A 14,665-nucleotide genomic window follows, 5' to 3' on the forward strand; every position below is an offset into this window, starting at 1 on the left:
TCTGACAGCTCGTGCACTCTCTCAAGAAGAAGATATAAGCACCGAGAGCAAAGATCGTGTGCATTTCAGAAGATGAATCACTCATTGGTTTAAAAAAAAAAAAAGGCCCATCTTCCGCTCTCAAAAAGTGAGCGTTAACCCCTGTGGTTAACCCATGCACATGCACTATCCTGCAATTTTACCCCACAGAGACCTGAAACAAAGTTGTTGCTGTTATTTGTATTTAGTATAAACTATTCAACGTAAATTTAAACTCTGGATTTCCATAATAATTTCAGCGTGTGTATAATTTGGCCCCAAAAACCCCAAACAAACAAACAAAAACAAAAAAACTGGAGGCCGCAGCCACAGTGCAACAGTGGGCTATCTCGCAACTTTTCCATTAAAGCCAATCAATTGAGAATAGACTCTGGATGACGTTTGTGGTAACCGGAAATAGTAGAAGAGTGAGAGCTCTTCCTTCATTCTTCCTCTCAGCTAGAGGGCAGCGGGATCGGTCCAGCTTGGTCCATTATCAGCTGGGTTATTTTTATTCCCCTCGTTCCGTCGGTCAGTCTGAAAGCTCCAGCTCACCAGCTGATAAACTAAGACAATGTTTGCCGTTAGAAGCGCTCTCCGTCTCGGCTCCAGGATCTCCATACCCGCGCTGGCGAGGAGAGGATGCGCCGGTGCTGCTATTCCTGTGGACGACGTAGTCAACGGGCTCACCGAGGACCAGATACAGGTTAGCCTGCTAGCTAACGCGTTAGCAACCAAGAAAAAGTTCACTTGCTACGCACATGAGCAGCTGGGTTAAAGTCCTGACGGTGAACAAACCAAGTTCAGAGTTGTCAGGTTTCAATGTTGTGTGGCTATTCAACTGATAGACACAAACAGAAGGTTGTCAAAGGACGCAGTGTTGCACATGACAGTGATGACATAACGTTAGCTAACAGATGCAGAGTTAACTGTTAGCCAGTGTGTAGTTAACCATGTAACTACTACTAAGTGGATAACTTAACTGACCAAAGTTTGATCTCACATTGGCATCGCACTTGACAGCTAACTAGTCGACATCAGTGTTGTTTGCACTTTATGACAAAGGTGTTGTTTTCTCAGGGGATCTAACGCTGCTAACAAATGAGCTAAAACCAGCTAACGTTAGCTTCTTGAACTACTTGGTACAGCACGTCTTTCAGTGTTGGTCATTTATTATATGGCCAAGACAAGTAACTGTTGGTTTGCAAGATACTGAAGGGTGAAATAAGTTCACAATAAGCAAGGTGACAGGAGGTCAGTGCATTTATGGCACCAAGCGAGAGAGAGGACTGGGAGGAGGGAGGGAGGGAGGGAGGGAGGTGGGGCTCCTATAGATGTTTTGATTGGGTGTAAGTTGTTTTTCTCTAATCCTGAATATTTATAAATTGGAACAGACTGTCAATCAACAGTTTTCATGATTGTGGATTATTTATTGATTTGGGTAGTAATTTAGCATATCCGCTTGTAGTCCATAGACCACTTGTCACTTGCACAGATAATGCTGATCAATATCTCAGTTTGCCTTTCAATTGATTGAAGGATGAATATGGAAATAAATATTAACTGTATTGTAAAATCTTTATTTGGATAGTCCAATGCTGATACTGAACCTAGTATCAAGTGACTACAGTGTGACTAAAAAGTCCACTGAGTTTCAAGTGATAAAATTGTGTGAAAAGTAGTCAATAGATATTCAGTGTCTGGGTTGGAGTTAATCTGAGGGTTAGGGTTACATAGTCTGTTAGTAAATGGGCAAAATGTACTTTTTCTAACAATAAAGTTGTTCTATATACTATAAGTGTTGCTGGAGTTTTGACCTTTTCAAAATGTACTTTTTGTCACCTGATAATTGAGTATCAGCATTGGACTACCCAAATGAAGTGCTACCTCTATTCATTGAATACAACTGATTTGATATGGAAGTTAGTTCATTTAAAATATATAAATTATGTTGTATTTTTTTTGCACAGCTTAGGCAGACGGTTCGCAAGTTCTATGCGGAAAAACTTGTTCCTTATGCTGATGAGATCGACAAGAACAATGAATTTCCAGGAATGCGGGTAAGTTGATGGAGTTCCTTGAACATGTGCATGTAGTTGGCCGATAAAGTTGCCTATTTCACCAGATGGTAGCATCGTAATGAACATGATCCACACCTCTGTGTCCCATATGGGAGTTGTGTGTCCCCACATGTAAATTTACCATCAAGCCAAGGGGAACAACCCCAAACCATCAGACAAGGCTGATAATGTGGCTTTTCATCTGTTTTGGTGTACTTTTACACAAATAAGACAAGTGTCAGCTTTTTTATGTTATTATTAACTGGTTTATTGTCTTTCCACTAGGATTTTTGGAAAGACTTGGGGGAGATGGGACTCCTTGGCCTCACTGCTCCAGGTATGACAGTTAGAGGATAAAACAGCAGTTGTTTTATATGTAGGAGCAGATGTGTAACAATAGCCATTAGGAAACTGAGCAATTTGCGAATCAAATGGCCTGCTTGATTATTGTAAAAATTACTTTTGTGTGTACTTCTTGTCATTCATAGAGTGGTATCGACTTTTTAAATAATCTTTTAATTTATTTAATCGTGTTTTAAATATCCAGTAGGGAACTGAAGATGGAGATCCTATTTTCTTATGTTCAAATCTACTAGTCTTATAGTTAATCTAGGAATTAATCATGGTTGCCAGTAAGAGTATTATCAAATGACAAAGTGTGGTTATTTTGCATTTTAGCTTCTGTATCCTCAATTATATTTAGTTTGGACAATCCCTGAATCATTAAAATCTCACACAGGTTTTTAACCACTGCTTACGAATCAGATGCCTGACAGTTTTGCATGAACATGCACTTTAAAAAAGCTAGGGGGCGTAATGATTAGGCCATCAAATTAACATTGACATGGGTTTATTTTGGCTTGTGTACAACAATGTAATGCACACCCCTATCCTTGTTTAAAGTGAGTTTACTCTCTCTCTGTCTTTTTCAGTGGAGTATGGAGGCACAGGTTTGGGCTACCTCGATCATGTCATTGTGATGGAGGAAATGTCGCGGGTGTCAGCAGCCATTGCCCTTAGTTACGGCGCCCACTCCAACCTGTGTGTCAATCAGATGGTGCGTCATGCCACTGAGAAACAAAAGGAGAAGTACATGCCCAAGGTTAGTACCAAGCACCTCTTGTGAATTACATGCATGATGCATTTATAATAAAGGGAAATTACTTGATGTACACACATATACACTCCACAAGTTTCAAGCCCAAATGCTTGAATAACTGAGCAAAAGTTTTGTTGCCCTGCTGTTTGGGCACACTTGCCTTAGGAATACCATATAAGAGATTTGATTCGGCTCAAATCCTGGCTCATGCAGTTCTGCCACAATCTCCCTTCTGTAGTTCTGTCGCTCTCTTCATTATATACTACTTGAAAAATGAATAAAATCCAGAAGGTAGATGGATTTCACACTCTGTCCTCACCCTGGTCTTTCCTGTTGCCAGTTGATGACAGGAGAGCATGTAGGAGCCCTGGCCATGAGCGAACCCAATGCTGGCTCTGATGTCGTGTCCATGAAACTCCGAGCCAAGAAGGAAGGTGAGACGCCACAGAGTGTGATACATTCATCTGCATTAGTTCTACATATCAAAATCATTACACATTGTATACAGATATGTCTTTGTACATGCATACAGACCTTTATTGTTGGTCCACAGTATATTACCCTACCATTAAATACTGCTAGAGATGTCCTGTTTATTCAGCTGCTGATCAAATTCATCTGATTTTGAAATTTCACAAGGACTCGACTGACTCGTTTTTGACAGAAACATTGCTGGCAATTGGCCCTTCTCACAACAAATATTCCTTTGATGAATGCAGCTCCGAGGGAACACACATATACTGCATGGCCAGACTTTCAGTATGAGCAGTGGAGTGTATATGTAGAGACTTGAAATTTGGCTTGGTGTTGTCATCAAGCAAGACTGGCGCCAAAGCAAGACTTTAGGAGGGATTGCAGCATTTGTTACTTTGTGTGGGCTAAAGGCTGGTTTATAGGCTTAAGGTAAAAATCATTGGGATGTTCATAGCATTGGCTATTATAACAGCTTTTTGTTTTTCTTATAGCCTGATAAGAGAATCGGTTAGGCTGCGCATCACATAGTCTGGTAGAGGGCTCAGGGACAGAGAAAAAGTGATGTTTCCATCTGCCACAGAGCATGTAGTTAAAGCATAGACCTCACTCAGCACAGAATCTCTTCATTTCATTAGTTAGTAAACCTGATTGTAGTCATTGTCGTTTTCTAGCCTCATCCCTTCACACAATAAACTCTCCTAAAATGTGGTGCCTATGTAAAGTGCAGTTCAGTTTCAGAAGTTTTGTAAATCCACATTGCTGCATATATCGGTACCAGTTTGGGCTGATTCTGCTTAGATGAGATCAGCAATTTGTATTGGTCACAAAAAATCGGATTGGATCATCCCAATGTACTGCTGCACTGGGGTGGGAGGGTGGGCTGAGCATGCAGGTTGTGATGGCAGCCAACCAAGGAAACCAACAAAAGAAAAAAGGCATAAAATAATGAATGGAAATATACAAACATGAATTTCAGATTACCACTGAACAGGAAAAGTACGAACAACACCTTGGAGGCAGCAAGAGATGAGGAGAGGGGGCAGACAAATTACACCAGAAGAAGGTTTCAGAAAGTGACAAAGAAGAAATCAGTGTTGTAGAGAATCACCAGGCTTTTGAGAAGGGCAAAGAAAAATGAAGAACAAACATGGACAAGCTTTACGTGCAGCACTTTATGTTTGTCGGATAACTCTTCAGCTTGGAGAATTTTGGATAACTGACAGCATCAAAGCAGAAGCCTGAAAGCCACAGCTACAGAAATGTACAGCTGTTTTCTGCTTCCCCAGAGAGCCAGCATATCAATTTGATGTTCGTCTGCTGAAACAGAGGGAGGTGGAAAACATGGTGAGACATGTAAGAGTGGCATCAGCTTTAGGGCGTGATCCCTTTATGGCTGTCCATGTAAATATTGATGTTGAAGCTATTGTGGATTGTAAGGCTGATTATAGTGTAGTGGGAAGTGATGTATGCTGGTTTATAAGCTGGTTTAGACAGAGAGACAGAGGTGGTTCCAGGATGACAGAATTTATTGTTAAGCCTTCTGGAGATGCCATGAGACAAAACATTGTGCTGAAAGATGCCCATTAAATAACCTCAGACACATGGCTGCACTCACACCTTCTCTCTTTTAAACCTGTGAATAACATTTCTGAGTAAATGCCTATCCAAGGTTACGGTGTAAGGGATTTTACCTCCGATCCAGAGTATTTGAAATCATAAGTCTACTGTTTAATTCTGTTCTTGTCCCGGCATTCCTGGTAATTTCCACTTTGTTTCTGTATTTTTTCTACAGGAGACTACTATGTTCTGAATGGCAACAAGTTCTGGATCACAAACGGGCCGGATGCCGATGTCCTAATTGTTTACGCCAAGACAGATCCTGAGGCCTATCAAAGAGGCATCACAGCTTTCATTGTTGAAAAGGTAAGTGCCATCAAGTGCAGATGTGCAGTATCTCAGTGATGTTGTGGTTAAGACCCCCCTTGCTTCAGGACTCACATGGCGGGTTTAGGATCTGTTTTGGTCTGTTTCTGGGTTGTGACTCACCTGTGATTTTTGTTATCTATAAGATTAATAAAAATTGTAACAGTAAAAGAAGAGTGTGTGTGTGTGTCCTGTAGGGAATGCCAGGGTTCTCCACAGCACAGAAGTTGGACAAACTCGGCATGAGGGGATCCAACACCTGCGAACTGATCTTTGAAGACTGCAAAATCCCAGGTGTGTGTGTGTGTGTGTGTGTGTGTGTGTGTCTGTGTGTCTGTGTGTGTGTGTGTGTGTGTGTGTGTGTGTGTGTGTGTGTGTGTGCGCACACAATCTGCCATATATGCACCTGCGTAAAGTAGGACAATCCACGGACCAGTACTACTTTTTTTTGTGGCTCATTCTCTTGCATGTGTGTTGCATGATCCATGTGTAGACTTTGCGTTCCTCAGTTATTTAGTAGGTCTGTGTTTTGTTTTGATGTGAAGTGTTCCCTGTTTGTTTTAGCGGAGAACATCCTTGGTCCACTGAACAAAGGTGTGTATGTGATGATGAGCGGCCTGGACCTGGAGAGGCTGGTACTTTCATCAGGACCTATTGGGTAAGTCAGTTTCAAAAGTCACTTGGAAATTCTGTTAAATCAAGGGGTCCTTTTTCTGTAACATGTTTGGCTGCTGTTTTGCATAACACTACTATCCCCTGGTTGCCTGAATCTAGCCCCCTTCATCACTCATATTCAGTTTTGTTCCTATTTGCTTATTAACTATACCTATGGTTTTGAATTTTGCACCTCATGAGTCTGGTTCAGGTTTTCTCCAAGGAGGCAATTTGACCGTGTAAGCATCACGTCCACTGATTAGACTTTGTGGGCTGGACTGTAGCCCAGCAGCTTTTTCATGTACCTACATGAGTAAAGCCCTGCTTAAGCTTTATGGCAAACCCTGTGTTACTGTTTTTGGTAAGAAATGGTCTAGAAGGAGAGTTGAGACATCATTGGTCCGGGGCATGATCACTGTTGGATTCATTTAGTGAACATGGTTTAATGTAGGTATAAGGAAAGCAGCCTCCAAGATGGTCACACCAGATCCATGAATTGCAAAATACACAACATTATTATTACAATTATTATTATTACAAAAATGAGCAATTCAGGGGACTGAATCCAGACAAAACCCATGGTGTGAATGGGAAAGTGTAGTTTTGCAGTCTGTGGTATAGTCCTGTGACGGACATCAGACATTCTCTTTCTTTGACAAATTATTTTGCATGCTGCAATTTTGTGGTATGTGGTGGTAATAAACACCATTGGAGCAATTTCTAGTGTGCGGACTCTCTTGAATTAATTGACTGTCTTTTGTCTATTGTCGCAATTCCTGTTAGATGAGATTTTAATCACTAAGTGATTTAACATCATTATCACTTTTCAGCATCATGCAGGCAGTTATGGACTTTGCTGTTCCCTACCTACATATCAGAGAAGCTTTCGGACAAAAGATTGGACACTTTCAGGTTTGAACTTCAGTTCCCACTATGTGCAAGCAAGTAGGGTTTTTAAAGTCAAATAGATACAAATATATTTAATAGATAATGTTTCAGGTGTGAAGATGAGAGCTCTTAAAACATTAGTTTTTCTTTTCCTAATGTGTTGTATGTATTCATCTCTTTGACAGCTGATGCAAGGCAAGATGGCTGACATGTACACCAGGCTGAGCTCCTGTCGGCAGTATGTGTACAACGTGGCCAGAGCTTGTGACAAAGGACACTTCAGCGCCATGGTGAGGGGATTTTTCAACCGCTTATCTTTACTACTCTTTTGTCAAAGTTTTATCTTGTTGATTAGTACCTTCTGTAGGAAAGAAATACTCAATTGCATTAGTAAGGATCCACTTGGCACTATTTCTATTCAATTAAAAAATTTTAAACAATTAATTCGAAACACTAAGAGATGCGTTCGTGTGCACAGGAATTTTCTTGTTTTACAGGCTGTCTACAGGTCCTGTATAAAGTCTTAAAATATATTAAATTAAAGGTCTTAAATACAGTTAAACAAGTGCACTTGCAATTTTTAGGTGCTCGGGATGGGGAGTATGCATTATTGGGAGTAAGTGAAATAAAAACTCTACCTGTTAACACCAAAGTGCTGTGTTAGCACAGTGTTGTAACTAAGAGAATCTCTGAACAAAATATGCAATTTATGCGTTAACTGCTTTGCTGCAGCAAAGACCCTGTCTATGCTTATGGCTTCTACCATATTGCCTGGTGTATGAGCGCACACTGTATTTCCCTTGGCTCTGCACGGCCTAAAGAGCGCATACTCTAACTCTCCTAAGCACTGCGCATTGCAAAAAGTGTTACACAAAAACACACACACACACACACACACACACACACACACACACACACACACAGAGCCTGGCTCTTATTGAGGTGCTCCTCCTGAGCTAATGAAGCCTTTAGGTCATAAGTTTTAGAGGTCTTAAAATGTTGTGTTTTAAGGGTTTCATTCCAAAATACTATTCATTTTGGAAAAATGTTGCTACCTGAAAAAGTATCAGTCAATATTTCAAAAACACAGATGATTCTATCCTAAAAGAAGTACGAAATGAAGTATTTTGTCAGCAAGGTTCTTAAAAAGACTTTAATAGTGACCTGTAATATGTTTTTTACATGTATGTTAAGTTGTATTTTGTACAGTAAGAGCCAGTGTCAAATGGTGTATAGGGCTGTTTTTACATTTATTACATTATTACATTTATTATAACTTACAAAGTTTTAAAATGCCTTAAATTTAAATCAGTGAAACCTGTCGACTGTGTTTTAAATTACCTATTCTTTCCACAAGAACCTGACACTCTCTTTGTCAGCATCCTATTTTACTTTTTTCTACACTGTACTGACTAAATCCCATGCTGGTCTTTTTTTTTGCCACTGCATACAGTAGCTGTATTGACTTGTGTTGTCATTGCAGGATTGTGCTGGAGTGATCCTGTATTGTGCTGAGAACGCCACTCAGGTTGCTTTGGATGGCATTCAGTGTCTGGGTAAGTGCCAGGAAACTTCGTGGCTCAAATGAAAAAACACCAGGGACTTAGACTGAAGGCAACTGCCATGGTTGTGTCAATATAGGGAAGGCATGTTCCTCCTAATTCATTCAATCAAAATGTTTGAGAGATATGAATTACTTTTTAGAAATACTAAATATACTACTAATGTTTTTACAGGGGTTATAAATTGTTTCCTCCATTTATGTTCGTTACAATGCACACGGATCCCAGGAGTGGCCACAGGGGATAAAAAAAAATGTGTACGGTATATATGTATTTTGAAGCTACAATTTATTATATAGAGGGTATGAGGTGATATTGTGTGCACACGAGATGGACCTCATGCCTCGTTTTGATTAAATTAAGTGCACAAGAGACATATTGTCCCTCATTTTGGTTAATTGGTGCCCTCATTTTCATTATCTTGTGCACACAATTTAAAAATTTGTGCAAACAAATTAACACATGCCCACAAGTTAATAAAATGTGCACGTTTTTTTTTAGATCGTGTGCTCGATTTAGCTCCTTCAAACTGATTTTACTCACTTGTTATAATTAGTTGATTTTACTTGATTGCGTTAATCTAGTGTAATCAGCCTGAGATTTTGTTGAATGAAGATATATTTAGTTGAATGAGGCTTTTGATGAAGTGTGATTTGATTAAATTTAACTTCAGGTAAAAAACAAGGCATTGCGTGCTGACAACACCCGTTACTGTTACTGTTAGTGTGAAACAACTGACAAGGATATTGAGAGCTAGTGGGCTCTAGCATCATCGATATGCAGACCTGATGGACGTTATAGAGAATCAGTCAACAAGCTCAACACCAAGAAGGCGTGGGTGCAGTTACACTGGCTGTATATATTACCTTATTAAATGTGCACGTTTTACATCGATTTCCACACTTTTAAACAATTCAAGTGCGCATTTTATGTATCTTGCACACAACGTTAATACTTTATTCCGAAATTCCTTTCTCCCCCACAGGGACAGCCACTCCCAGATTTTGTGTTAGCTCGTTCTTAATCACACTGTCTTATCTTGTCAACAGGTGGGAATGGCTACATCAACGACTACCCCATGGGCCGATTCCTACGGGACGCCAAGCTGTACGAAATCGGTGCAGGCACAAGTGAGGTACGCAGGCTCATTATTGGACGAGCCTTCAACTCCATGTACAAGTAGGCAGAGCTGGGAATTGGCGAACACTCACTACAGACTGACCGGCTTGCCAAGGAGAAACACACACACACACACACACACCAAGGGCCTTATATGAGTTTGTTGCTGCTGTTGTCATGATGTTGCTGACTTCTCATACATTATGGGTCATACTGTATGTATGTAGGTGTGTATATCTTTATTCATATAGAATATACTCTCAGTCATACATGGCAGAAACAAAGAGGCAACCAGGGAAACGTTATTCAGTCTAGTTTTTAACAGCCGACTGTTGATCACCAGCTGACTGATTGCCTCCTCTGTGTTTTGATCTTAGATTTAGCATATGTTAAGTGTCCTTGATGACAAAATATGCTATCACTTTTTCAAATTGACTGTAATTTCAGCAAAAGCCACATGATAAGCGCTGAAATGCCAGCTGCTTTCTGAGCAATAAAATTACTATTGAGCAGTCACTTTACAAATCGGCAGCATCATAGATTTTCCTCTTTTGTGATGAAATGAAATTAGAGCTTGGAAATCACTGATGCTGCTTTGTACAGGATGATATACTTTATTGCAAAACCTCTACTATTTGTTTTATAGTTTATTTAGGCTACTGTACTGGGATCAAAACTGATTCTACATCTTGTCTTGAACACTCCCACAAGAGCACCAAAACTGCTGCCAAAACAGTTTTGGCGTCAAAACCACGATGGCAACCGCTCACTTTCCCCCTCAACCAGCCAGCTGGCATTTCAAAGGTTTAAGAACAAGTGAAATTTGATTACATTGCCATTGTTTTACAAGAAGAAAAGGCAAATGATGTGATGGAGGCCAGAGCAACTTGCAGTGAGTGAGCAGGTAGGGGTTCAGTGTTACTCAAGGACACTTTGTCAGGACACACGGCTGCTGGGATCGAACCTGAGAAGATCCAGTACTGGGTCTCTAACCTTAACTAGCCTCAGCTCCCATTAACTGTATACTAACTGTTCTCACAACCCTTAAACAGAAAATCCACCCTTACACAGAGTGCAAGTTGTTTCTGTGATCTTGGAAGACTAAAGGTAACCAGAGTCAGATGACAGAAGATTATTTTTTACATTAGCATAAATTAGGAAATTCTAAATATTGTCTTTGTTTTCCCTTGCCGCTGGCCAAGACCCCTTTGAAACATCACATCATCCTATCTATGTTACATTTTCATCAAAAGTGTGCTGGTAATCATTTTATTCTTTTGTGATATTAATATATCGGTGAACAGTAAATGATTTAAAAAAAAAAAAAAAAAGGCTAAGCTACATTTTAATCGGCTAATAACTGTCCAGTTTACATTATTAGCTTCCAAATCATGAGACAAACAGCCTTGAGATTAATATACCTGCCTCCTGTCCTCTCAAGATAGTAGGGCATCCTGGATATATGATGTATGCAGTAGCTATGCACACTTGTATTGGGTACAAATAAGTAAAAAAAGACGCTGTATTCACATCTTTTTACTTTGTCATCACTCATTGTAAATGTGTTTTTTTGTATATAACTTGGACAGATGAATTATCTTTGGTGTCGATCTGTGTAGCAACTCCCTTTCATGAATGAATGTAATGTGAAAGGTGTTTGATCAGTCAGGCAAGAGAGCTGATTTCAGTGTCTAATCTCCTGTAGAGAACTTTCATTAGAAACTTGTTTGTTCGTTTTTAGGAGCAAACATATTCAGCTGTTGTATACCAACTGAATCTGTGTTCGAGTGAAGAAAGCACCCCTAAAGGTTTGTGTGTCTTCTCTTCTCAAAAGGACTTTGATTTGTAGCTGTATGTAGATGTACGTATCAAATATGGTTGTTTTGTTTGCAATGAATAAAAAAAAGATACATTTTGCATTTCTGGACTGGAATGTGTGTTCATTTTTTATGTCCTTCCATAAGCATCACCATTTTATGTCCCTAAACCATGCTGTTTCCAATGCGCATAATTATTGGCCTTCGCCTACATAATGTATAAGAATTCTGAATTTGAAGCGTCAACGCTGCATAACATTATTTCAGGAAATTTTATCTGCTCTGATTTATTACCACCTTTAAAAAGTAATGCTTTTTTACACTTGCTTAAACACTAAAGCTCCTTCATCCCTCATCAAGTATAAAAACACTTCCCAATATGTGTCATAAATATCCATCATACCTGGTGTGTAGGTTGCATCACCAACACACAAAACTACTACTAAACACACCTCTGCCCTATCTAAATAGGTGCTTTAATTAAATGCATATTAAAAGGAGTTATTAACATAACAGATAGAGGCATAGGTCATCAAATACAAGGCTACTACAACAAGAGAGACTATTGCATATTATGGAAAAAATATGGCAGAGCAGAAAGACCCACACAACACAAAAATAAGAAAAACAGTGTAAAACTGTCTAGCTTGAATATTGTTCATGTCCTGCAGCAACCTTGTAACTCTCCAGTTTGTCTTTATTGTGTTTTCTATTGTAATTGACTATCAGCATTGTCTCGTGCTTGTAAATAAATGTTTCATTGCCCTGAAAATAAGCCAAAACATTGAGAATGTGCCGTGAAATGTCAAAAACCCAAGGTGAAAATCATCAATTCTTCAAAATTTGTGTTTTTTTTAAGCAGAAAGTTATCATTCTCTATTTTTGTCTCTCCTACTACAGCTCACTCCTCACACTTTTATATGACACCTTTCATCCCTCTCAGTAATCTGCACAAGTGAAAGTCCTCCGTCCGTCCCTCACCACAAAACTGCCACAGTCACCTGTTAAGATGACGGATCATCAGCTATAGCCTCTAATCCATCTACTGCTGTTTCATTTCTGTCAGCGACTCTGACTCAGGCTGATTGATGTCCAGATGATTGTTTGGTTGGACTTTGATACTGCTCAATATTGTTCCTCGATGTGTCACGCTCTGTTCTGTGATAAAACACTCTGCACCGGGCTGAAGTATTAACAGTATTCAGAGTTGGCTCCTTTTCCCTTAACCCTTCAATGGGGGTGAAAGAGTGGCATTTCAGTGTCTGAAGATCTCACTCAGTGTACTGTGGACATGTTAGAGCTCAAAAGCAGCGTTACAATCAGCTAAAAATATGTGGAAGACATGTTTTATGTTGGAGACAGATGAACAAGACTCTCTTTCTCTGCTCCTTTGACTGTAAAGGGAGACTGAACAGCAGCCTGTGTGTTTTTCCTGCTATATGGGTGCATTTTTGGTTTAAAAGAATTCAGTTTCTGCTATAATAAAAGATAGAGAGCTCACTTGGGGTGTAAAATCTCAAAACAAACAAAAAATGTGTGTCTTTCTCCTGTTCACTGTAAATAGAGTTCCTTGCTTCTATAGAAAAGCCAGAGGGGAGACAGTCGTTCAGACATTGATTGAACTATCCAGGTTCATTTGAATAATATATGGGAGTTCTGTTTCAGGGTGGATTTTTCCTTTAAGGGAAAATAAGTCAGGTTCAGTCAGGTTTAAACATTAATGTATTCTCTCTCTCTCTCTCTCTCTCTCTCTCTCTCTCTCTCTCTCTCTCTCGCTCTCTCTCTCTCACACACACACACACACACTGAGGTAGCTGGACTGACAGTGGGTTTTGAGAAGTTGTGTGTGACGGATTGGATTCAATCTTTCCCTTGTGGGATTTGAGGAAAAATCCACCTTAAAACCTTGACATATGTCACTCTAATGATCCTGGATATGTTAATTAATATCTCTGAGTGTGAACATGAAAGTAAATGAGAACATCTGTTTGACAAAGCTAGAAAACAAAGAACCAAGCCTTGAATCTGTAATAGGATCAAGAGACACAGAAAATGTGGCTGGATGTCTGGAAAATTACCCTGCATGTCCACATAGTAGTAAAAGGGAACAGTGTTTCTTGGTGAAATCCCAACTTAGAGTCTTGAATCTCAACATGAACACACCTTTCCCAAAAAGACTTAAGACTTGGGAAGGAGACTTGAATCTTTTTGGGAAAGATGTGTTCATGTTCAGAAGTCTAAACTGTCCAAAATCATAGAAACAACTTGCATTATGTATGCAAAGGTGAGTTTTCAGTTTCATGATTGTGAGGACAGTTTTGCAGTCTAAAATTTTAAATGCAAGCCACATAGAAATAACCTGATGAGGGGGAATTCCCAGGCAAAGGAAGCAAAACCAGGAACTGAGAAGCGAATTCAGAGTTTTAATTGGAAACCTTCATTACCATATATCACCCCTATTTCATCTCCTATGGGACAAACCCCAAGCTAAATGTCAAATTTATCGGTTCATGCTTTGGAAGACCTCCAAAGTTCCCAAAACTATTCCAGACAGTTTCCTGTCCTGAAAGCCCAATGGCAGTTGGCCCACTTCCCTATCACAAAACCACTATAATATTCCTATAGGGACTGCACTGTGTCTGTGGTACTAATGGTGTATGTACAGTATGCATGTAGATATGTATTTTTTTAATAATACTTTATATAATATTATATTTAACCTTTATTTAAGCAGGTTAGTACCACTGAGATTAAGCTTTTTTTTTTCAAGGGAGACCAGCCATGGAAGCAGAATCATGACTAATGTGAAAATTGAAGAGCAACATAATACAGTATAAAGTCAAAATCGAGTCAGTCACATAAAAGAGCAAAGTAGAACAATATAGAAAGCCAAAACACAAAGTCACACAAAGTAAAATTCTCTCCATCAGCACTAACCAAGCGTATTTAAATCTTGATTAAACAACGCAATGATAAAGATCCTTCAGTCAAAACTCCCCAGCAGAGACCATGCAGCTCCTTCAATCATGCATGAAAGTGGCCCAAGGTGAC

General features: G+C 39.5%; 1 protein-coding gene across 2 annotated transcripts; it reads left to right on the forward strand.

Moving 5' to 3' along the window:
• Positions 1 to 487: 487 nt before the first annotated feature.
• ivd (isovaleryl-CoA dehydrogenase) lies at positions 488 to 11,716 on the forward strand. 2 transcript variants are annotated; one of them, XM_071543850.1, is made up of 12 exons: positions 488 to 724; positions 1,989 to 2,078; positions 2,364 to 2,415; positions 3,011 to 3,180; positions 3,518 to 3,611; positions 5,444 to 5,574; positions 5,772 to 5,868; positions 6,139 to 6,232; positions 7,059 to 7,140; positions 7,302 to 7,406; positions 8,600 to 8,672; positions 9,728 to 11,716. In XM_071543850.1, exons 1-12 carry the CDS (start codon positions 593 to 595, stop codon positions 9,859 to 9,861), a joined length of 1,254 nt encoding a protein of 417 aa, XP_071399951.1. In that variant the 5' UTR covers positions 488 to 592; the 3' UTR covers positions 9,862 to 11,716. The 2 variants fall into 2 exon arrangements, with proteins under 2 accessions (XP_071399951.1, XP_071399952.1); XM_071543851.1 differs by lacking the exon at positions 1,989 to 2,078.
• Positions 11,717 to 14,665: the final 2,949 nt, after the last annotated feature.

Source organism: Centroberyx affinis, unplaced genomic scaffold (genome assembly GCF_046629955.1).
Source record: "Centroberyx affinis isolate AG114_WGS23_722 - 3 ecotype Tasmania unplaced genomic scaffold, CSIRO-AGI_Caff_v1 ptg004386l_1, whole genome shotgun sequence".
Classification (NCBI taxonomy): Eukaryota; Metazoa; Chordata; class Actinopteri; order Beryciformes; family Berycidae; genus Centroberyx; species Centroberyx affinis.